The following is a 24,394-nucleotide window of genomic DNA, read 5'->3' as shown; positions in this document are numbered from 1 at the left end:
GATGTCATTCAGTGTTTTATTTAAAGATTGGCTAGATTCCTATTTGCTCACTTTGGATGTCAGTTTCTGGCAGTTTAGGGGCTTTGTGAAGCTGTTACCTGATATTTTTTTTCTTACAAATAGAGGCAGAAATATGGCTAATTTCTGCAGTTTGTAGATGTCATGTTAACAAGAGACTGATAAATGCTTGGCAATGATTTGATACAGGATACATTCTTTTAGTAACATCACACTAATTTTTAAGGCATCACATTATTTTTTCAACAGTTCTAGGAATTCATATAACTGATGTTTTCTGTTTTTTGGTATCCTTTTTACTTTATATCATGTATTTTTATTGCCTTTGATGAATGGATTACAACTGGTCATGAAGAAACAGAAAATACATACTTTGTTACTTTCTGCATATTAAAGTCATTAGAAGCATGCCCTTTTTGAGGTTTCTAGTAAAAAGTAAGAGATCTCTGTTATTTCAAAAGGCAGCTCTATGTATCAGTGTACATTCATGATGACATAACTTTGTGAAATTTAACACTAGGAAAACAATTTCCAACATACTATTTGACACAATACATGCAAAACTTCATGTCTGTAGTCTCAATAGGCATATAAATGCACGATCTGGCACTAGGTTAGTCCCCATGTAGGCACTTATCCTGCAACTCTTGTGCAGGAAGTAGATTCCTGCAACCAGAGTTGCAGGGTGGATCTGTGTGAGAGTAGTTGTCCAGTGTTGAAGGTTTGTGATTAGTGATGTGTACATGGTCCCATGTTGTAGAAATCAGGACTTTCTTTTTAACAATTGTAAGCCCTATGAGGTAAGGACCATGTCACCTTATGTTTGTATGGAGCAGAGTGCACTATTGGCACTCAATTTAAAAATGTAAGACAATTCTGCATTTTTAATATCAGAATATTTTTAAAATGTACAGGAAGCATGCTGAATGTTTTACTCTTTGTTTTTTACCGACATAACTTGCCATTATCATCTACTTTTATTATATTTTAAGCTGGCCAGAATGCTTGTCTGCCATCAGAGAATATTGTTAGCTGGCATTGATTACAAAATTGCTTACCTTTGTTTTATAAGATTTAGGACTGGTTTAAATTGGGTTTGCAGCCTTTAAAATACCAAATAATTTGATATGGTTCTGTTTTTAGACGTCTTTAGCCACACGTTTTGCCCAGGAAGCTTTTGGGAAACAGTACAAACAGACTGTAGGACTGGACTTCTTTTTGAAAAGAATAACATTACCAGGTAAGAGAATAAAGAGTCTTAGATTGAAAGTGGTGGCAATAGTAAAACTTGCAGAGACAAGGTCTTGAGAATGAAATACATAACGTAAGCTAGTGCTATTCATGCAGATGTTTTTAAATAGAACAATTAATTTGGCTATTAAGGGTAGTTTCTCTCCGATTTCTTATTATGTAGATACTAAGTGAAAAAGGATTGTGTATTGGTTGCTTATTTCTTTAAAGATAAAACATTGTTATTTTCCTAAAACCATTATTAGCCACATTTTAAAAAAATATTACTTTTTGATATACCTATTAAGATTAACCTCTTCAAGTGGATAGTAGTATAATACACAACATAAACAAAATATAACTATGTATTAACTGAAAATATCTTTGCATTTTGAAATCTAATTTTTTAGATAAAATACACTGAACTTGTATTTGGGTTGTGGGGAAGAAGTATAATGTACCTATGGAATCGCTGTGCTCTAATATGTGAATGCTGTTTTATGCAAGGCAGCATGAAATTGCTGGCATTTAATAGACCACTAAAATTTAAGGTCCCTCGGCACTCATAAAAATACAGTTTGAGCATTCAAGATGTTTCAGTTCACGACGGCAAAGAAACTATTTAGATGCCAGTTGCACACACTGCATGGAAAATGCAAAAAATAATAAAAAAGAATGGTTAGTGCTTAAAGTTTGTTTCTGAACAATTGGGGGGTATAAAAAGAACCATTCATTCATTGTGGCTGTTCAATTTGTAAGCATGAAAGTATTCCATTAAAAACAATTTACCCTGGTGAGCTTAATAAATTAAAGCTGGAAAAAGCACTTTTAAGTATTAAGTTGCAATCAGGTATGATAAAGTTGATGCAAGTTCTATCTTTATTTTGGTAACATACAAGTAGCAAACTAGAAATGAAATCTGCAATCTTCCATGAAAACATGCAGTGTTCTGAATGTTATTTTGTTAAAACTATAACATAATAATTAGAAATAACTGGCAATAATTTCCTCCCCCAAATGATATAGAAAGCAGGAATACATAAAAGGATTATGTTCTTCAAGATTATTTTATTAGTTATTCCACTGTACTCTTTTGTGTATGACTTGACACATATTCCAACTCTGTGTGCTTATTTTTGTATAAAATGGATAGAGTAATTTTTTTATTGTCCTGCCTGCTCTTCTAGAAATATAAGTATGCAGAATACTTACAGCAGCACTTGTAAATGGAATGTGTACACAAATCATGCAGCGTATATGCTCAGAACTTGTACTTTTGCAAGGTTTTTTCCAGCTGTTAAACATACAGAAGCTATTAGTACATTATTGGGTTTCTAAATATTCTTTTGGGGTGGAAAACTTGGAGAAGTATCATACTTTTGTCCCCATTCATAATTATGTTCCATAATTATTATGTTTCAAAATAAGAGTATAGGTGTAAATCACACCCAAACATATAGAATGGTGACTGCCTATGTATATTTTCTTATTTCTGTGTTTGAAAAATAGAAATAAATTTTATATCAAGAAAGATGCATTTTCCCCTTGGTTTCTCACTGGGTCCCTTTGTCTCTAGAGGGATACATTTTTATGGAAAAGTCAGATTTTTTGGGGGAATTCAAAAAGTAACTATGGAATGCACTTCCTCAGTAAATGGATTCTTTTAATGTATTGATTGCAAATATTAGTTTTGCTTATTCAAAGATATTAATATTTCTCTAAATGTGAATTCATATAACTAGACAAAAGTATGCAAAGATCAGTAGAAAAACATGCACTAGTTTGCATTCTTTAGTAGGACAGGTGGTAGATACCTGACTTCGGAATAGCACTAACTTATGTTCTGATTTTAAATGTAAGCAGATTTTTCAAAATTGAAACGATCGTTTTAAAACCAAACAGAAATATGTATTTTTCTATCCCCATAAAATATATTAGGATTTATTTAAAAAACAAATAGTAACTTAATATTAGTAGTTGTTGTTTTGGAATGTTATGTATATCCAGTATAGTCTTATACTTTTTTCAATTTTTTTAGTAACTGATATAATTTTACAGTAAGAAGTGGAATAACATTTTACCAGTTGATGACTCAAATAAAATAACAATTTAATACACATTGCAAGTATTTTTGACTAGTTTAATTATGAACAATATGATTTTTAGTGTTCAGCTACTCAAATTCTCTCCATGAAATTTTTTCCAGGTAATTATTTTCCAAATATCGATCCATTTCAGTATATTTCATGATCCAATATGCTGTAAAGTCTGGATGCAATCACTCTACAGATTTTATGGCTTAAAATAGTGTATCTGCTAGCCAGAGGTTCTGCTGATAGAGCTTCTTAAGAGCCATAGTCAAAATACTTTCAGGGAGGTTGTGGGTACAGTTCAGTAAACAGGGTTCTAACTGTGAAAAGGATTTTTTAAGTCTTCAGTACAAGAAGTGGGCAGATTTGTGTTTTTAGTTTTATCTTGACTGTGCAGCACTTTAAGGTTAACCAGTGCACCAAGCATACTTTTACAAACGTCACTGTTGAATCCTCTTAGTGGCTTCAGTTCAGACCAAAAGCAACCTATATACTATGTTCTCATTTATTCATTTTTTGCATCCCATTGCATGTCATTTTCTACTCTCTGTGTGTAAAACAAACGAATAAACAAACAAAAAAACTCTACTCAAATTTTCTTGTTTGTCATCAATGGACTCTATGCAATTTCTCTGGAATTCTTCAGCTATAATTGTTTACTGGTACATTAATTTTGGTGCTTAGAGAAAGCATATTATAGCTGTAAAAAGTGAACTGTTGACATTTTTCTTCATGTATAGTTAACTTTTTTGCTATTGACACTCATGAGTTAATATACACTTCCTTTAAATTGGTCAGTAGATAGTATATATTTTATGCCAAAAGTAAAATTTAATGTTACCATATCTGATATTTGAATTTTAAATAGTCATATTGTTCAGATTTTTTTCTACTGTCATAGCTATCCTAAAAAGTTGACCACAAAATAGATACTACACAACATGGAATAATCTTGCAAAAACATATGAAGCAGTATAGGGTTAATAGTAATGTATCACTCTAGATAATCAGTATGAATTTCAGTAACTGCTCTAGTTTAATTTAAGACAGGAGTCCCCTTAACATGAATGAAACAATCAAACTTTATTTAGACAAACAAGATTTTATTATTTTATTTTCTATAATATTAATAGAAGGGGAAAATTTCATAATTTTTTAAGACTATAAGAGACCTAGACCATCTAGTCTGACCTCCTGTGTAACACAAGCCAGAGAAGGTCACCCAGTTACCCCTGTATTGAGCCCAATAACTTGTGTTTGTCTCCAACACTGGATAGTAATCAATGTGGAAACATTTTAACACACACAATGATGATTCTAAAATTTCCTTGTTTTAAAAAGTTATACTATCCATATACCTAGCATGAATGAAATGGTAAATTGGCAATAGAACGAATACAATGAAGTTAGATATAGAACACTGCAGAATGCCTTGTTTGGTGGGCTTTTGGGTGTGTTTAATTTGGTTACCCACTGAAGAAGCATAGTTGCTTCCTAGTGCTGATTCACCAGTTTGTTCATGCCACATATGTGTTATGTACAGACGTATATCTGTAGTCACTATAGATTTATGTTCTAAGTTTTAAAAGCCCATCAATTAATAATTGGTCAATGCCTTATGAAAACAGATATGTTTCTTATTACAGGTGAAAAGTTATTTTTGAGTATTGAACATAAATGCACTGTTTCCATAGATATTCTTTGTCTTTAAGAAGGGGATTTCATAAATTTAAAAACAGATTAATAAGTAAGGCTTGTTTTTAGTATTCCGCATAGATTGAATCTTTTAGTAAGTACATGAAATATTCCCGTACATCTGAGACATAAGTACCAATTTTAAAAGATTTGGCTAAAAAGTCGGAACACTTAACCAAAGGAAAACAAAATGTGTTATAAAAATGTAATTGTTACACTTTGTAGCCCAAGCACAGTATATCCATGTACGTGTTTGTAATTTACTATGTACTGTCACAAAGCAGTAGAATAAATTTTCATCGATAAGTGATATTCACTTGAGTAATTAATTTAATGTTCTACATGTAAATGCTCTGTTTCTTTATGGGTGAATAGATAACATTTTGCTCAAGAACATAAAGTTTGTAATATAATGATAAATATCAAATTTAAGGCTAAAATTCTCTCTGTAACCCATAATATTTTGCTCTTTCCTCCCCCATTACATACCACACTATTGGTATGAGTTAAGAAATGTTAGATTTGACTTATGTGGAATTTTTCACTTTATTGCATTTTTGTCTAGAAATAAAAATTAATTGGAAGTTATAGTTTTGTATGCATACAAAGTATTATTAATGCATGCATTGTACTTTAGATCAGTGAAAATTTATATTGAACTTTACTGTACTAGAGTCTGATGCTTCCTGACAATCAGTTTTGTACTGTAGAAGTTATCTGATCATAAAAGATGACAGTCAAGTTATGCACGCGTGTGTGTGTATGTGTTACAGTTTGGCATAGATCTATGTGTGTATGTATTTTGTGTGCTAATTTGGATTGTTTGCTCATAGAATACATCTGTTTCGTTACATCTAAAAATGGCTCAGTGGACCATTGAGTTCTTTAGGTACAATGGACTTTAACAACTATATGAATAATTGATTTGGCAGGTCTGCATGGACTGTAGAATTTTTTTTTTTTTTTTTACCTCTCAGCATATCATTCATTTTGGTATTTCTGTTTGTTGGATTTTTTTTTTAGGGGTTGTGGAACAAACAAAAAATATTATCTACAGTATAGAGTAATGGTCTTCAAAACTGAATTTAAAGCTACTTAGAGTTGTACACCCAAAAGGATGGTCTGTAGATTGGTTTAAAAAAATAACTTAGAGGCTGAGAATTTGTAAGCCAAGTCAGGTTTATGGCTAAGTGCCTCTTTGGAGGGGGGAGGGCAGAGGAGGAAGGATTTTGTACCCTGAAAATAGGATTGTGTTAGCATTTCCATTATAATCACCTAACTGTACAGTAGTATTGGGAACAGCTCTCCCAAAATACAGAGTTACTCTGTGCATGCATCCCGGTTTTAAATGTTTAAGACAGTTGAACAGGCGCACGGGAGTTAAAATATGTGGTTAGGTTGATATTACTAGAAATAAAGGACAATGCAACTATTATGGTATAAAGATTTGTTTTGTTAAGCTTCTTTTCAGATTGCTTCACTAAAATACATTATTAAACTTTGACTTAGGAAAATTGTACCTTATACCATTCTAATTCTTCTCCTCTAAAGAACACTTACAATGAGATGCGGTTCATAGTCAGCTATATTTTTACTAGATCTTAATGAGTATAATTTAAAAGGAATTAACTTTTTTTCCCAGTTGATTGTTCGTCTACATATTTTGACCAAATATTTATTAGATGTACAAGAAAATGTTTGTAAAAGGTATTTACAAATATGCTGGAATTGTATCAACTGCTTTAATGTTTACATTTTGAATTTAGTTGCATCTAACTTTATCAAATCAGTGTCTTCAAAGAAATCAGCTTCTGCTTTTTTTTTTTTCTTTTTCAGGAAACTTGAATGTTACTCTTCAAGTGTGGGACATAGGGGGGCAAACAATAGGAGGCAAGATGTTGGATAAATATATCTATGGAGCCCAGGTACAGTAAAAACAAAACAAAAGTTATCAGCTTTGCTTTCATAATCATACTCTTTCAGGAAACGCTTTTAGTCACAAAATGAAACATCGGCTTAATTTAAAATTAATTTTAGCATTGATTTATGTGTAAGTTTTATTTTTGGATCTAATGACGTTTGAGTTGGCTTAAAAAAAAGCAGCAAAGGTGCTAGTTTGCAGATCCCTAACAGCTCTCAAAAAACAGATGTATGTTTCCATGCATTGTGGCTTGAGTTGAGAAAAGCAATCACAGTAAACAGTAAAGGCTGTTGGATATCCACATGGTATGGCAGATATACTGGCTGCTTTGAGAGCAGATGCCCCCTGAGGGGAAAAAGTAGAAGGAGGAAATTAAGAGCAATCCTACACCATTAAGCTCATACAAGCAAGTGGGGCTATAAGAGGGCAAACAAAAGGAGACAACCAGGGAGCTAAATATTTTTTGCAGAACATGCATACAGTGAAAATTAATTTTGCGCCAAAAGCTTATGAAGCAACTTTAAGTGAATGCTAGGGCTAAACAAAATATTGCAACAACATGTAGATGTATGAGATGCAGTTTTGGAATGATGTGCACATAATAGGGCTGTCAAGCGATTTAAAAAAATCGCGATTAATCACACTGTTTAAACAATAATAGTATACCATTTATTTTAATAGTTTTGGATATTTGTTATATTTTCAAATATATTGATTTCAATTACAACAGAATATAAAGTGTACAGTGCTCACTTTATATTTATTTTTGATTACAAATATTTGCACTGTAAAAAACAAAAGAAATAGTATTTTTCAGTTTACCTATTACAAGTACTGTAGTACAATCTCTTTATCATGAAAGTTGAACATACAAATGTAGAATTATGTACAAAAAATAACTGCATTCAAAAATGTAAAATTTTAGAGCCTACAAGTCCACTCAGTCCTACTTCTTGTTCAGCCAATTGCTCAGACAAAGAAGTTTGTTTACATTTGCGGGAGACAATGCTGCCCCCTTCTTGTTTACAATATCATCTGAAAGTGAGAACAGGCATTTGTATGGCATTGTTGTAGCCAGTGTTGCAAGATATTTATGTGCCAGATTCACTATATGTCCCTTCATGCTTCAACCACTGTTCCAGAGGACATGTGTCCATGCTGATAATGGTTCTGCTCAATAACCATTCAAAGCAGTGCGGATCAATGCATGTTCACTTTCGTCCTCTGAGTCCAGGGGTGAAAGTAAGTTAGGCCACTTACCGGTACGGGCCGGGGGGTGGGCTCCGGCCCCCAGAAGGGGCAGGGCCTCAGGCAGAAGGGGCAGGGTTGGGGGGTCAGCATCACCCAACCAGGCCTTTCAGGCTGCCTGGCCCGTGCTGCTCAAGGCTCCCGTGTTGATTTAAAGGGCCTAGGGCTCCGGAAGCTGCTGCTGCGCTAGCGGCAGCAGTGTCCGGAGCCCCGGGCCCTTTTAAATCGGCCCCAGGGCAACTGCTCTCTTTGCCCCCCCCCCCGCCCGTTGGAGGCTGCGGGGGAGCAGGGGCAATGGGGCAGGGACATTAAAGTACTGCCGCAGCAGCGCTTTAATGTGGGCTGGGTCACATGTGCCGACGTGGGTTCTTACTGGTACCGAGTACTGGCTCGCTTTCACCCCTGTCTGAGTAGATGCCACTAGCAGAAAGGTTGATTTTCTTTTTTGGTGGTTCAGGTTTTGCAGTTTCTGCGTTGGAGTGTTGCTCTTTTTAAAACTTCTGAAAGCATGCTTTACACCTCGTCTCTCTCAGATTTTGGAAGACACTTCAGATTCTTAAATCTTGGGTTGAGTGATGTAGCTATCTTTAGAAATCTCATATTGGTACGTTCTTTGTATGTTGTCAAATTTGCAGGGAAAGTGTTCTTAAAATGAACAATATGTGCTTGGGTCATCATCTGAGACTGTTATAACATGAAATATATGGCAGAATGCGGGTAAAACAGAGTAGGAGACATACAATTCTCCCCCAAGGAGTTCAGTCACAATTTTAATTAATGCATTATTTTTTTTAATGGGCATCTTCAGCATGGAAGCATGTCCCCTGAAATGGTGGCTGAAGCATGAAGAGGTATATGACTCTTAGCATAACTGGCACATAAATACCTTGCAATGCTGGCTACAAAAGTGCCATGCGAATGCCTGTTCTTGCTTTCAGGTGACATTGTGAATAAGAAGCCGCCAGCATTATCTCCCGTAAATGTAAACAAATTATTTGTCTTATCAATTGGCTGAACAAGAAGTAGATCTGAGTGGACTTGTAAATTCTAAAGTTTTACATTGTTTTGTTTTTGGGTGCAGTTATGTAACAAAAAAAACCTATGTTTGTAAATTGCACTTACACAATAAAGAGATTGATGCACTACAGTACTTGTATGAGGTGAATTGAAAAATACTATTTCTTCTGCTTGCCATTTTTACAGTGCAAATATTTGTAATCAAAATAATAATATAAAGTGAACACTGTCAAGCGTTGTAATTGAAATCAATATATCTAAAAATGTAGAAAAACATCCAAAAATATTGAATAAATTTAAATTGGTATTCTATTGTTCAACAGTGCGATGAAAACTGTGATTAATTTTTTTGAGTTAATTGCGTGAGTTAACAGCATTTAATCAATATCCCTAGCACATAATTTTATTTTTGGCTTAGTAACATCAAACTAAGTACTACATTCTTTTATTTTTGGCAGTTGCAATAGGAACAATAGACCATGTATATGATAAAATGTATTGTTTTCAGGTTTTTTTCTTTTTACTTCTATTTTCTGCTCTCTACTTCTCACATTAAAGGGAAGAATATGGCACTAGTACTTGGACAAGAGTGGAGGCATGGCATCACACTAATAAATATAGAGCAGGGGCTGCTAATTAAAGTGACTCTAGGATTTGCGAATTGGTAGACTAAAAAATCTGACCTCCTTGTTGACTTAAAATTTAGTCAATTTCTAAAAAAAGCTAAGTAGTTTTAAGTATTACACCTGACCCAGGTCACCCTGGTAATGTCTGTGGTTTTACAACCACACTTACCTTATTTAAAAAAGAAAAAAAGATTTTTCTCTCTCCTGTGAAAAACCTACCAAGGAATAGGTGAAACTGACTATTCACAGTCAGGGCCGGCTCCAGGGTTTTGGCCTCCCCAAGCAGCCAAAACAAAACAAAACAAAAACAACAAAAAAGCTGCGATTGCGATCTGCGGCGGCAATTCAGCGGGAGGTCCTTCACTCCCAGGTGGAGTGAGGGACCGTCCGCCGAATTGCTGCCAAATATCTGGACCTGCCGCCCCTCTCCGGAGCGGCCGCCCCAAGCACCTGCTTGAGAAGCTGGTGCCTGGAGCCGGCCCTGTTCACAGTGTTCCCAATGAACACTAATACTTTTTCTTTTATTGCTTTCACTGATTTTAGGAGTTGCTTGTAGCAATAGTAGGTCCAAAAAATTCAGACCAAAGTGTGATTTTTATAAAGTTGATTGTGTTCTTTTAAATCATAGTAATCTGTAATTTAGCAGCATTGAGTGACCTGGTAACATTTCTATTAAAATAACTAAGAACTGCAAAAACTACTTTTTATTTGATAAACAAACTACAGTAGTTGCAACTTTCTAATAAATTAGTGTCAGTTTCCCTCTCCTTAATTCTAGTAAGTGTTATGCCAAGTTGTCTGTCCTTCCAGGGCTGTTCTGAACACTTTCTTAGCGTTAACTTCCCAGCAGCCTCCATGAAGAACAGATGAAACAGCATGGATAATTCTGGAAGAAGCAGTAGTCTGTTCTCTTCCAGACTAAAAGTTGCTTCAGTGTAGGGAATCTGAAGATTTAGTGGAAATGAAAAAGGGGGAGATCTAAATAGGGCATCATGTGGAATTTGAAGGGAAGAATCCTAGTCTAAGTACACAGCAAAATTATTGGGAGCAGGCAATATAGGGAAGTACAAAGAAAGGGAGTAGATAGGCAGAGCATATAGCTGCATGGACCTGCATTCTGTAACACAGCAGGCAGTTGAAATTGCTGGTGTTACTCACCTTGTCACCAACAACTATAAGAAGTCACCTTAATTCAGACCCCAAACTAATTGCTCTTTAGAGATACAATCCGGTTGTTCAGAGGGATGAAATGGGCAAATCCTGATCAGTTGCTTTGTTTGTTGGACCCATGTGTACATCTTGGAATTAAGTAATGTGAAAATATAATGCATATTGAATATTAAGGTAAGGTTTCAGCCCTAGATCTGTTATTTCATAGATAAAATGATTCCATTATTGAATAATGTATTTGATCATTATAATAAGCCAAAGCTAGATATTTAATTAAGACAAAATATATCATGATATTCTTGAAGCAAAAAATTAATAAGGAATTATTACCTATAGGGCTTTGGAGCGGAGCCCGGAGCTGGAGCGCAGAGCAGTAGGTTTTTGCCCGGAGCCGGAGCGGAGCAATTCAAAAATTTGATAGCTCCAAATCTCTGATTACCGACTTACTTAGTGTCTTGAAATATGCTATTGCTCCAGTCTCCATTTACTAGAGGCAGATTAACAAAAGTATTTAAATGCCTAAGAATGCAGATAGGTGTCTAATAGGATTTACAAAAGCATGCAAGCAGGTTAGACACCTAATTCCCATTGAAAGTCAATGGGATTTTGTCTCCTAAGTGCCAAAATTATTTTTGAATAAGTGACTTAAGTCACTAAATCACCAATGTGGTTTTCAAAATGTTGCCGTTAGTTCTTTTAATCTTTCCTCAAAAGTCAGCCCCGTCACACGTAAAAGTGCTTGGATGTGAGTTCATCAATCCCAGATCATTAGGCATCAGATTTGTAAAGATTTACGTAAAGATGCAGATAGGTGCCTTGTAAATCTCACTAGGTGCCTATATGCATCTTTACGTGTCTAAATACCTTTGAAAATCTGGCCCTTAATGCCTTGTTAGCTGGGAAATGGATGTATGATATAAGCAATCATATACTGCATAAATATCTATCCAGAATATTACATTGAGGTTCTATTAATTGTGCAAAAGGCAATAATTTCAATTCTTAAGGCAGATAATGTCATGTGTCATTTCCATAGAACTAATTATTAAGTACTGGTAGTTTTCTTGTTGCTTTGCCTGCAAAAAAGACTTGTCCCCTGCCCCAAGGAACTTAACCATGTAAAGCTCTGTTTCTTCAACTTCCTGTACGTGAATGGACTATTATGCCTGTGCAAGTCAAATGGACTCCACATGGGTGTAGAGGTCTACCCATATGCATCATTTTCCTGGATTGGGGCCTGTGATAGATACAGATTCTGTACAAGCCATTGTAAATTATATATCCTGTACCTATATCATTTTAGTCCATGAACTGGTCAGATGACATAATCAGACAGTTGGGTGTGCTTAGTATTTGGATGAGAAGCATCCAAAGAAACTCTAGGCGCTGCAGAAAATGGCATTAGTGGCTCCCTTCTTTCTGAGTCAGAATAGAATCAACTCTCCAGGATGGAACTTTGGGTTATGGTACTTTTAGAGATGCCATCTTGTGGCTGAGGCATAGAACAGAGCTCTGGGCTTCCTATGTCACGTTTTGCAATCAGAGTGGTATTAACCTTGGTGTCTCAGTGTATTTCCAGTGTATCTACCTAATTTCCCATGTACTTTTAGCTGAAAAAGTTTGTAATTTACTTCCCCTCCTAAAACTGTTGTTTTGGTGTTGCTAGCCCAGAATGATGTGGTTGCTGCATTCCACCTCAGAGGTGACTGAATTTCGTGGTGGCTGAAATGATTCTCGCAGACAGTAAAGAGCTTTGGGATCTTTCTGAATGAAAGGTGATAAGTAAATATTATTTAAGCAGCCAGGTTGAGGCACCCTTTAAAAGCTAACTTAGATTTTTGTTTAATGCATTATTGTGATAATTATCACTATAAGGAACTTTTATGTACCTATGTTAACAATGGGAAAACTTATTAAGAGATTTACAAAAGAAGATGCAAGTAGATAAAGGTTATTAGCTTAGATTGATTGGCTGCTTTTTGTACTTTTGTGAGCTATGTGGTTTGCATCTAGTCCCTCGTGAGAATGTGGCCACATCACAGAATTGTCAATCTTGGCAACCTTTTTGTCAGTCTCTCCAGAGAAGCTGATGATTAATAGGCATAGACGGTGAACTACCTTCTTACCTGTAAGCATGGATGCTCTCTGCATGTTTGTAGGGGGAAGTTGCCATTTATTGAGCTATGTCTGTTCTGTGGCTAGAGGATTTCATTGTCTATTACTTTTAATCTGAGGCTTTTCATGAGCATTAAATGACATTTAATAATTTCAAATTAAAATTTAATCTGCTCTTTCATAATCATATCATTTGGATAGGGCTATAATTTGATAAACATTGAGAATAAAAATATTTAAACTATAGAAGTACTGGATTAGCATTTTCTTTAATCTTTTTAATGTACTCTGTTGTAAATATTAGGGGGTTGCCGTGTTAGTCTGTATCCACAAAAACAACTAGGAGTCTGGTGGCACATTAAAGACTAACAGATTTATTTGGGCATAAGCTTTCGTGGGTTAAAAACCACTTCTTCAGATGCCCTTCTCTTCATGTGTCATTATATAATGCCTGCATCTGTAATTTTCATTCCATGCGTCTGAAGAAGTGTTTTTTTTTTTTTTTTTTTTTTACCCACGAAAGCTTATGCCCAAATAAATCTGTTAGTCTTGAAGGTGCCACCGGACTCCTTGTTGTTGTAAATATTGAAACTTCTTAAATGTTGGTTTTTCTAGTGTCAAATTATGTATCATTCTATTTAATACTGTTACGAAATATTTAGAATTGCAGTTCTACCATTTATGCTGTAAATATGTTTTAGACCAACAGCTGTATAACTGCAGACCCTATCCATATCTCTAGTGTAAAGTATCCTTCAGAGTTGGCATATGCTACTTCATAAATTAGCTTGTTAATAGAATAAGAGTAGTGCGGACCATACCTTCTCTAGAGACCAGCAAATCATTTCTGCAGTATACTCAGCTTCCAGTGGACTATTTTTGCAAATATTCTACAATTCAGAAACAAAAAGCACTCACATGTACAGTAAGGTAGGCCTAATGTCTCCATTGCCAGAATGTTGTTTTGCAAGCAGGGAATATGTGCTGGAGAGTAGAGAATTAAAATAGTTTTCACGTCGTGGTATCCTCCGTCGGTTCTCAAACATTTTTCTTTTTCATGGTGAGGCAATGTGCTACTTCTGTGTTACCAGGCTAATTTTAATTGTTTTTCTTTCTAATTTTTTATCCATTAAAAATGCCTCCTTTCTAAGTGTATTTCATGTGCATGTTGGGGAAATAACAATGATTGAATTTTATATCTGTTCTCTCTGTACTTAAAGTATTGTAAGTTTGGGGAGGATACACTGTATTTTTTCAGAGAAAATGAAGGTTGAATCTCTGCTGTCAGTAGAAAATAGAACTAAATCTTATATATGAAGTTGTGACCAGAACCTTCATAATTGTAAAGTTGAGAATAAGTCATTGGTAGAATATTTTACATTATCTTTTTGTTGGGGCCAAAAATAAGATCACAGATTAGTGTTTAGTGTAAAGGCCATAAAAGCAGTCTGTCCTTGTCTTTTTATTGCATCCCTGCCAGCCCACCTCTCAAATAATAGAGTTTCACTGATGTAAAACTTGGGTAACCCATTGTGGAAGCAGGCCCAATGCTGTCTTCAAATTCCGGATATCAATTTGCGGTTATTCCGAGTTGCAATCAAAGTAAGCCCCAAGAGATGATCTGTCAATCCTATATAATTTCCATGAGTTCAGACATCAGCATCTGCTTCTGTTGTTTAATTAAGAAGAGGGTGGGGGACCGGGTATACTGAGAGTGATCTCCTAGTTCATGCATACGGGGTAACCTGGAAAAAAGTCTAGAGATTGGAGTGGGAGAAAGAGAAACAGCAGGGAGAGGTCGGTATTGTTAGAGGTGTGTGCGCGCGCTTTCATGGGCAGGCAGGCCATGGCAGAATTGTGCAGGACCTTAGGAGCAAGTACTAAGAGTTTAAACTTGTTGTGTGGGACAATCATTGAAAGGATTCAAAGAGAGGGAATGATTGAGGAAAGTACATCATTTTTAAGGCAGTGTTGGAGATGGCCTGGAAGGTGATAGTAAGGACACTGGGGAGCTACAGTTCAAGAGTATCTTCCATGAAACCTCTGTGGTGGGATTCCTTTACTCCTAAGGGGGAGCAGGGGCTAATGCTTGGCTTTAAGCCCTGCAGCAGCTCAATGATGGTCTGAAGAGATACCGGAAACAGCCAGCCCATCATGATAGGTATAAACATTTTAAAAATGTTACTCTGCATTAATTTTATTTTACATGCTGCTGTTGCCCAAGTGTCTTCTGAACTCTGGAGCTATCTGAGATAGGGACAGTCATGCTTTTCTACTAAATGGGGAAGGGGGCAGTACTGGAGGTGGAAGGAGCATGCCACATGCTCCTCCTCATTTTCTGTTTTCCACCAACCTCACTCCTATTCTCCTTACTTAAACAATCCCTACACGTGTGCTCCCCTTCTTTCATTCCCATTAGACATAGCTCAACACTGTGTCTTGCTCACAACAAAGCTTATACTAGTAAAACAAAAATTGGGATACAATGCAGTTTTTGTTGTTTTAAAAATAACCAATAACTTTATTGGCATCCCAACTGTTGGGTAGCTATGATAATAGTGTTAAGCTTTCTGCCCTTACTGAAGTGCTGCCTTATTGCCCAAGTCAAGATGGAATAAAGGTGGGTCTTTGCCAAGGGGGTCTATCTTTTGATTTCAAGACCTTATCTTTCTCCTTTATTTTCTGACACTCTGTTTTTATAACAAACACAAATTGCTCAAAAATCCATTTGTGTAGAATAGCCACTTTGTTAGTAGGCAGTCTGCATCTATTACATTCTCCTTGGTAGTTGATGGCACATCTCCAGTTCACAATGATCTTTATTTTGAGTTTCCATGTGAACACCTTCAATGCCCACAGTCAACTGTTACCTTGATTGATCTGTTCATGACTATGCTTTTTTGAGGTCAAGGCTTGTCCCAATCCCAGTCTCTTTGTACCCCCTTGCATTCCGTCCCTCCCCCAGTCCTACTGTATGATTGATGTTCAAAGTTAGGAAAGTAACTTTACTATATACCTGCTACTTCCCTCCTGCATATTTTCAGATTGCAATGGGTAGAGTAGGAGTAAGGAGATCAGTAAGTGGGAGGGATGGAGTCAAGGGGCAGGTGATGGAAGAGTTGGAAGGGAACAGTTGGTGCAAGACATTAGATTTAATGAATGAGATAAAAGAGGAAAGGGTGTTGTGTGGGGAAGAGGGTGAAAGGGAAGTCATGCTAGTTCTTGTCACCCTCCTTGAAGAAGCTGATGATACTGTGCAGAGAGGGAAGAATCAAAGTTGTTGTAGGTTATAAGTAGGCCTTCTGAAGGAATAGTAAAACTGTTTTGCAAGGAAGTTGGTGGTACGTAAGGAGAAAAGCATGGGTTTGCAGTGGAGGAACGCTACATCGTCTTTGTGATTTTTCTTTAGAGGTATATAGAAGGATGGGAACAGGAGCAGCAGAAACAGATTCTGGATGTGAGCCTGGGCTGTGGGATATTGAATTGGATGGAACAGTGGGAGAGAAGGACAAAGGAGTCAATAATTGAGAAGAGAATGATGGTGAGAGCTGACCATGGAATCCATGGAGGAAAAAAGAAGAGACGGGGTAGGCTAAAGACTGCAGGGAAGTCAGGATGCCAAAGAACTTTCGCTAAAATAATGGACTTTATGGGACACCTGATTAATATCTGTCTCTTGAATATTTCTCACCTGTCTTCACTACCCGCCGGATCGGCGGGTAGCAATCGATCTATTGGGGATCGACTTATTGCGTCTAGTGAAGACGCGATAAAATCAATCCCTGATTGCTCTGCCGTCGACTCTAGAAATCCACCGCAGCAAGAGGCAGAAGTGGAATCGACGGTGGTGCGGCAGCAGTCGACTCGCCGCCGTCCTCACAGCCAGGTAAGTCGACCTAAAATACACAACTTCAGCTATGCTATTCACGTAGCTGACGTTGCGTATCTTAGGTCGACCCGCTCTCTTCCCCCCTCCCGTAGTGTAGACCTAGCCTCACTTAGGACATGACCTAAAGTCCATTGAAGTCAATGCGAGTCTCTCCATTGACCTATGCCAAACTTTTGATCAGGCCCTTAGAGTTTTGTTAAACGCCTGCTAATACTTGTCTTCTACAACAGTAAAGGAATAGAGCTGGCTTTTGGCCCCAGCTGGGAGAATAGAAGTGTGGTGAAAACTAGATAAGTAACAGCCCTTTTATAACTTAGTTTTTACAATATTAACTTTCATTTTGAAAAGCTTTTGAGGTTTTTAAAAGAAATGTAAGTGTCAGACAGTGACATTCTACTATGAGTAATATATTGTTTGCTGTTTTTCTTTGCTAAATTTCCATTTTGTTTCACTAGCTGTGGTACAATTAATATCTGAGTAATAAAGTCTGTGTATTGCTTTGTGTCTGTTATCTCATAAAGTATTTATTTAGTGGAGTGGCTTGAATTCTAACTGTCAGTTTAGATTACAATAATAATAATTAATAATAAAAACATTTATAATTAGTGGCATCTCAGCTTTTAAAGAATCTTAAAAAATAAACTTAATATGAATTTAATAGTAACTTATTGCAATGAATAACTTTTGTCAATGTATAATGTTTCAAATATATCTTTTCTCCTCAGGGTGTCCTTTTGGTATATGACATCACCAATTATCAGAGCTTTGAAAATTTAGAAGACTGGTATAATATGGTAAAGAAAGCAAATGAAGAATCAGAAATTCAGCCACTTGTGGCCTTGGTAGGCAATAAAAGTAAGTTATTAATGCATAAATACCAGTTAATTGAAGTATTTTGGCTGTTTGTTTAATATCGAGAAATACCATAAGACACATCTTTAGTTACAATGGTACATGGGTTTCATGTGTTTGATCTTCCTAAATTCTGTATTGTAACAGTGACTATTTTTCTTTGCTAGGTGGAAATCAGTTAATAAAATAATCTGCTTCCATAATTTAAAAGCGTGGAATTAAGCTTTCAGCATAAAATGAGAGATTTTTTTTGGAGGCATTTTTATTTTCTTGCATACCATCTATAATTTAGAGGTGGATTATTCTCCATAGTTCTGTTGGTATTTTTCTTTTGCCGTAACCCCCTTTTTGATCATCAGAACATAGTTTGATACTTTTCTTGCTCCTAATCATCAAAACTGTTCTTAAGAAATTATTTCCCATTCATAAATACACCAGCTGGATCCTAATTTTCGCCTGGTTTTAACCAATCCTTCAGAGACTCCCTGATTAGCAAATCACAGGGCTTGATCCCACTTCTCGTAATCTTTTTACTATTAACTTCAGTAGGAACAGGATATGCCAAGTTTAAAAAAAAAAAAAAAAAAAAAAAAAAAAAAAAAGCACTGGGCAATGGAAAAGTTCTAATAATCTTTAGTAATGGACATATATTTGTTTAAATAACACAAAGGATAAAACAGATTTTTGTGTCTTTCTCAAATAATTCATGTTCATGTCAAGACCAAACCTGATACATTTCATCCAGAAAGATAATTTTTTGAAACTGTTACAAGCTACTAAAAGTAAAGTTGAGATACATTCATTCCCAGCCCTCAACTCTAGAGTTGCAACTGCAATGCTGTAACTATTTCTGATGTTCATTATGAAAGACTACTTTTGTTTTTCTGAGAAGAACACAGAGCAACACTTAGTTACAATATATAAATAGCACTTCTGAAAGTATAACATAGACTCTGTTGTACCATAGCACACCAGAGCCAATAATACAGGTTCTGTTGAAATCCAAATGAAAAATATTTTTCATTGATTTATATTCTACTTAGAAATTGGACTTCCTACCTGGAGTTGTGCAAAGCTTGTAAAGTATTTACAAGAGGATACACATAAGTAATGTTGTTTTGCTGGAATGACACCATCATAGACAGAAAATCAGACATTGATTTTCAATTTTGGTTAGAGGAGAGAACTGTATCTCTGTTATATAACTTGAGTCAAATTCTTTTCTTAGTTATGTATATGAAACCTCATTAAACTAGTGGAACTCACTGAGTACAACTGAAAGTAGAATGTGGTTTTATGGGTCTGTATGAATTTTTGAATAGCAGAATGACATGGACCAAGAATAGGGCCTGTAGTTCATAAAGGCTGAAGGCGTGGGGTACCTCTTATCTGTTTTGGAGAGCCTCTAACATGTATCCGTTCTGTGGCCAGCTGGATATGAAAATAAAGTAAAATATAAGTTTCTTGTGATCCTAAAGAATGTATAGTGCTGTTATGGAAATCTCTAGATGTATGGCATCTCTCCAGAGGAAGGGAGCAAGGAATGCTACATAGATTAGTAATTATTTTATATCCAAGTGCCTTATTGGTATTAAAGCATGGCAAGAATGAAGCATTTAGAAATTCATTATCTGTCCAAACTTTACAACAGGAAGAGAAAATCAAAGAAGGATTCTATCTCAGTATGTCTTCAGTACTTTACTGTATTCATGCTCCTCTTGCGACACAAGCAGGCAGATAATAAGATCAGTGCTCACAGGAGAAGCATGGTTTTGATCCCTATGCATCACCGGGGTTAAAGCTAACACCACTGATGACTGCCAAGTGTGTCTAAATAAATGCACTCCATTCAGAATGGCTCAGCTTCTGCAGTCAGTAGATGATGATAGGATACCGTGTTGGGAGCTGCGACCTATTTGGAACATACAGAGTCATAGATTTAAAGACCCGAAGGGAGCATTATGATCATCTAGTTGAACCTCCTGTATAACACAGGGCAGATAATCTCATCCAATAATTTCTGTTTCAAGACCATAATTTATGTTTGAGTTACAGCATATCTTTTTAGATGTATTGACTGAAAGACCGCGAGTGGTGGAGAATCCACCATATTCCTTGGTAAATTGCTGCAATGACGAATGACTCTCATCAGAAGAAAACAGCAAAAAAATGCTGAGCACCAAGCAGTTCCCATTCAAGTCAATACTTTTGAAAATCAGGCCAGTATTTAGGTGACTAAATATTGACTTAAGAGCCTAACTTTCCAAAATGTGTGGTTAAAGTCTTAGCATATATTTAAAGGTGATGGTGTCCCTTTTAAGTATCTTAATGTTACTTTGTTTTAAACTCCCATTTGTCATATTATTCCATATATTGATATCACCTGTGAAGGAACAGGAACATTTCTTGATGTCAGTTAAGCTACTTGTGAAAGAGTTTAACTGAAGTGGGGAAATAATTCTCATTTAGATAATATTTTAAGAAGGGGGAAAAGGTGATATCTTAAGTCTACATTTCCCTCCTTCACTTTGAACTATATACACACATGCATTACAGTATTTGAAAATAACCTTTCCAAATAAATGCTGTTTTCAAATGGTGGAAGTTATCATCAAGTAGTGTAGAACATTAATGTAGTTGTGCACTGGAAGTATCATAAGATGATGCAAGGCATAAAAGAATACAGTTAGAAAAAAATATGCTAAGAAATTCTCCTTTCTCTGTACTACTAAATGATTTAGAAGTGAACATGTTGGTAAAAGTCATCTTTTGGAATGACAAGGTGGGTGAGGTAATATCTTCTATTGGACCAACTTCTGTTGCTGAGAGAGACAAGCTTTTGAGTCTCACAGAGCTCTCCTTCAGGTCTGGGAAAGGTACTCAGAACCTCACAGCTAAATGCAGGATGGAACAGATTGTTCAGCATAAGTAGGTAACACATATTCTAAGGGACCATTCAAGGTAGAGTGGCCCATTAACATCTCTGCAGTTTTAGGACAAAAACGGGGGTTAGTGGATTACAGATTGTTGTAATGAACCATAAATCCAGTGTGTCTGTTCAGTCCATGATTTTTGGTATCTAGCAGAATTACTCCATTATGAATGTAAGTTCCCATGCTTGTCTTTTGAAAGTGTACACATTTCCTTTGAGGATGAGGACTGATGGTCAGATATAGAGTGATCGCTCTGTTCACCTCTAACCACAGGTGATATAGGGTTAGGATGACCATATTTCCCAAAGGGAAACGGGACACCACATGGGGCTAGCCCAAGTCTTTACTCCCCACGCAGGGCTGGCCCAAGCTGCTCACCCACCCCCACTCCTCCCTGCACGAGGCTGGGGCTGCCCTGCCCCATTCTCCCCGTGCTGGGGCTGGCATTGCTGCTCTCCCAAGCCCTGCCCCCTCTGTGTGGGGGTGCCATTGCTGCTACCCCTCCATGTTCCTTCGCACCCCACTTTTTTGACTTGATCAGTTGGCAAGTGTAAATAGGACAAATGCCCATTTTTACCAAAAAAGTTGGGACGGCAGGACAGGGCTTAAAAAAAGGACTGTCTCGGCCAAAATGGGATGTATGGTTACCCTATATAGGGTGTTTTTGTCTCTTATCATTTTCCTGTGTGAGTTCATTTGAGAGTGTAGTGATTGTCTGGTTTCACCCACATAATTGCTATTGGGGCATTTAGTGCACTATGCTCTCCTATGAACTCTCACGGGAAAATGATAAAAGACAAAAACACCCTTAAAATATGTGCTAACTACTTCTACTAAACAAATCTGTTCTAGCATTTACCTGTGACACTCAGAGTACCTTTCCAAGACCTGAAGAAGAGCTCTGTGTGGCTCAAATGCTTGTTTCTCTAACAGAAGTTGGTCCAATAAAAGATATTCCCGCACTCATCTTGTCTCTCTAATATCCCGGAACAGACATGGCTATGACTATATCTTTTGGAATGGACAGAAAAGGCAGATGAAACTTTTGTATCAATTGGCTTTCATCCCCAGTTCCTTATAACAAGGTCTATTAGTACTTTGTTACCCTTACTTCCAATGACTTTTAGTACTTGTCTCAGATACTTTTCACTCTATTCTCTGTAGCAGCCAATTGTAGTTGTGTAAGTGGTGATATCATCCAAATTCATAATCATGACCACTGTGTATCAAGCTTGTGGGGTCCTTCATTGAGATAAGACATCAAAAAATAAACCGTGATGATTGCTAAGTCCATGAATGATCAGTGTTTCCATGGATATATAACATCACCAGGGATCCTAGTTTTCCGTGATTAAAATCCCCCAAATTCTGTGATTAAAAAACCCATAAAAATATTTTTTCCACGATTAAAATGAAATGCTGAACTTTAGTTTCCTTAGCCAGAGGTATCAGCTAAACACAATGTTTTATTGATACACTGGAACCCCGTTTATCCAATCTAAATGGAACTGGGGCCACATTGGTTAATCAAAAATTCGGATAATCCGGAGAGCTTCAGATCCATGCAGCAGGACTCTTACTTTCAGCTGTGTGTGGTGGAGTTTGGGCTTCAGCTGTCAGCCCCAGCTTGGTTAATACGAAGAGACGGATAATGGAAACTCAGATAAATGGGGTTCTACTGTATATTTTTTTATTTTTTCACAAAATGTAAAAACTGAAGATTCTCTGTAAAAATGCAAATTCTGCATTTTTCCATAGCAAATGGATTTATTGGATTCCTAAATATCAGTCATCACAAAATAACAAAGGACATACTGGAGGACTAGATGAGATATGATATCCTGCCTGTACACATCAGGCATTCTATAAATCGGTGCAGTTTTGAATGCACTGTTGCTACATTAGGTGTTACAAATGTGATTTTAATTTTAACTAATTTTAAATGTTTTTTTACTTTTCTAAAGACCAAATTTTCAAGTGTGGATGTTTGAATTTTGCCAGCAAAACCTGCGTTTTTGTGTAAAATCCAGGTATGTTAACAGCATGATACTTAGAATCTTGATCTAGCGAAGCACTTAAACAAGTAGTCAGTGGACTTACTCTTGTTCGTAACATTAGGCATGTATTTTCTGTTTCTTTCTTCTAGCCTTTTTTGGCTTTTTTGGTCAATAGCCATAAAACTACTACTTGAGGACAAATGTATTTGGTTGCCATCTTCCAACTATCTGTCTTATAAAGTGGTGTTTTTTCTCATCTGCTTTTCAGTTAGCTTTTGGAGATTATTCCAATAATGTTTGTTTCTCCATTTCTCCCTTGCAGTAGTGAAATTATGAAGACTGCCAGTGGTGCAAATAGAAATAATTTCTTGCCATTAGGCTGCAAGGGACACAAAGGAGGGGGGGGCACGTGACTCTTTCCCGTCCAGGGCCCCCTTGCTCTCCTGTCCCCTCCCCATAATCCACATCCATCCTACGTTACTTGGGAGGGGGGTTCTGTCCTCCTCCAGCTGCGCCAAAGACTTCTGCTGTACATACCGCAGGCAAGGGAGGACTCAGGAGATGCAGCTGCATGGAAAGGCTGGGGGCTGGGCTGGGCTGGGGGTGGTACAGACGCGCCGAAGGAGCTGCCGGTGTGGGGCTGCTTGGTGGCCTTTCTTTCACTGTTTCACTGCTGCGGTTCCTGGGAGAGCCCTGAACCGCATGGCTATCCCAGGAACCGCAGCGGCAAAAGGAGCAGAACGTGCAGCTCCTCCGGCAGGGCTGCTGTACAGTCCCCATGCAGGAGGACTCAGAAGACACAGCTGCATGGAAGGACTGGGAGCGGGATCCTCCTGTGTCTTTCCGGTATGCCGTATCAGCTATAAATATCTTACTGGTACGGTGTACCGTATCACTGTACTTGCACCACTGAAGGCCGCCATTAGACACTATTTCCACAGTGGTTATTCTGCATGTTTAACTGCAGTTCCATTAATTAGAAGTTTTCTTTGTGACTTCTAGTGATGTTGAATCCAGCATTCGATCATTTGGACAGAAAGCCTTAATTTGGCCTGCCTCATAATTCTTAAGCACTTAGGAACTGCATGCACCTGCATTGTTGCGTTTCTGTAATGACACATTTGATGTTTTGGGTATGTTGACAGAGATACAATATGCATCTCTCTCTTTCATTTGTAAAAAGAAACTTAATTATTCAGCTGTTCTGCAGGGTAGAAAATGGGAAGAAACCCAGTGTTCCATCCACCGAATACTGATAACGGAATCCATACTGAGGATTTACCTGGAGCTGTAAAGAACTGCTTGTATCTGGCTTTCTTTTTAGGAGTAGTTATGAATGTGTATGTGGTGTTCGTGATGTTTTTTTATATAACAGTCGCAACAAGGTTGTTTACATTGCTGACATTTTTCATCCAAACACCTTTGGCATGTTTTGCAGATTGGCTTCACAAATGACATGCACTGCATTCAGCAGCATGTGTGTTAGGCTTTTTCTCCTGTGGCACTTACTTACGTATGCACATTTGTCTGCCGTGGAACGAACACCTTTGTGTAAGGAATATCTGACTCAGTAGTATTTGCAGCATTGCTTTG

At 36.9% G+C, this 24,394-nt stretch overlaps 1 protein-coding gene across 3 annotated transcripts in view; it reads left to right on the top strand.

Annotated features, from left to right (window-relative positions):
- RAB28 (RAB28, member RAS oncogene family) overlaps positions 1 to 24,394 on the top strand; it is a 92,506-nt gene that overhangs the window by 9,221 nt on the left and 58,891 nt on the right. For all 3 annotated transcript variants that reach the window (XM_054030678.1, XM_054030677.1, XM_054030676.1), the window contains exons 2-4: positions 1,162 to 1,258; positions 6,870 to 6,958; positions 17,745 to 17,874. In XM_054030678.1, the coding sequence (XP_053886653.1) occupies positions 1,162 to 1,258; positions 6,870 to 6,958; positions 17,745 to 17,874 (316 nt within the window). The remainder of the gene's footprint in view (positions 1 to 1,161; positions 1,259 to 6,869; positions 6,959 to 17,744; positions 17,875 to 24,394) is intronic.

The sequence above is a fragment of the Malaclemys terrapin genome, chromosome 5, assembly GCF_027887155.1.
Source record: "Malaclemys terrapin pileata isolate rMalTer1 chromosome 5, rMalTer1.hap1, whole genome shotgun sequence".
In the NCBI taxonomy this organism is placed as follows: Eukaryota; Metazoa; Chordata; order Testudines; family Emydidae; genus Malaclemys; species Malaclemys terrapin.
Note: the sequence above shows the minus strand (reverse complement) of the source record. Positions and strands in the feature narration are given on the sequence as shown.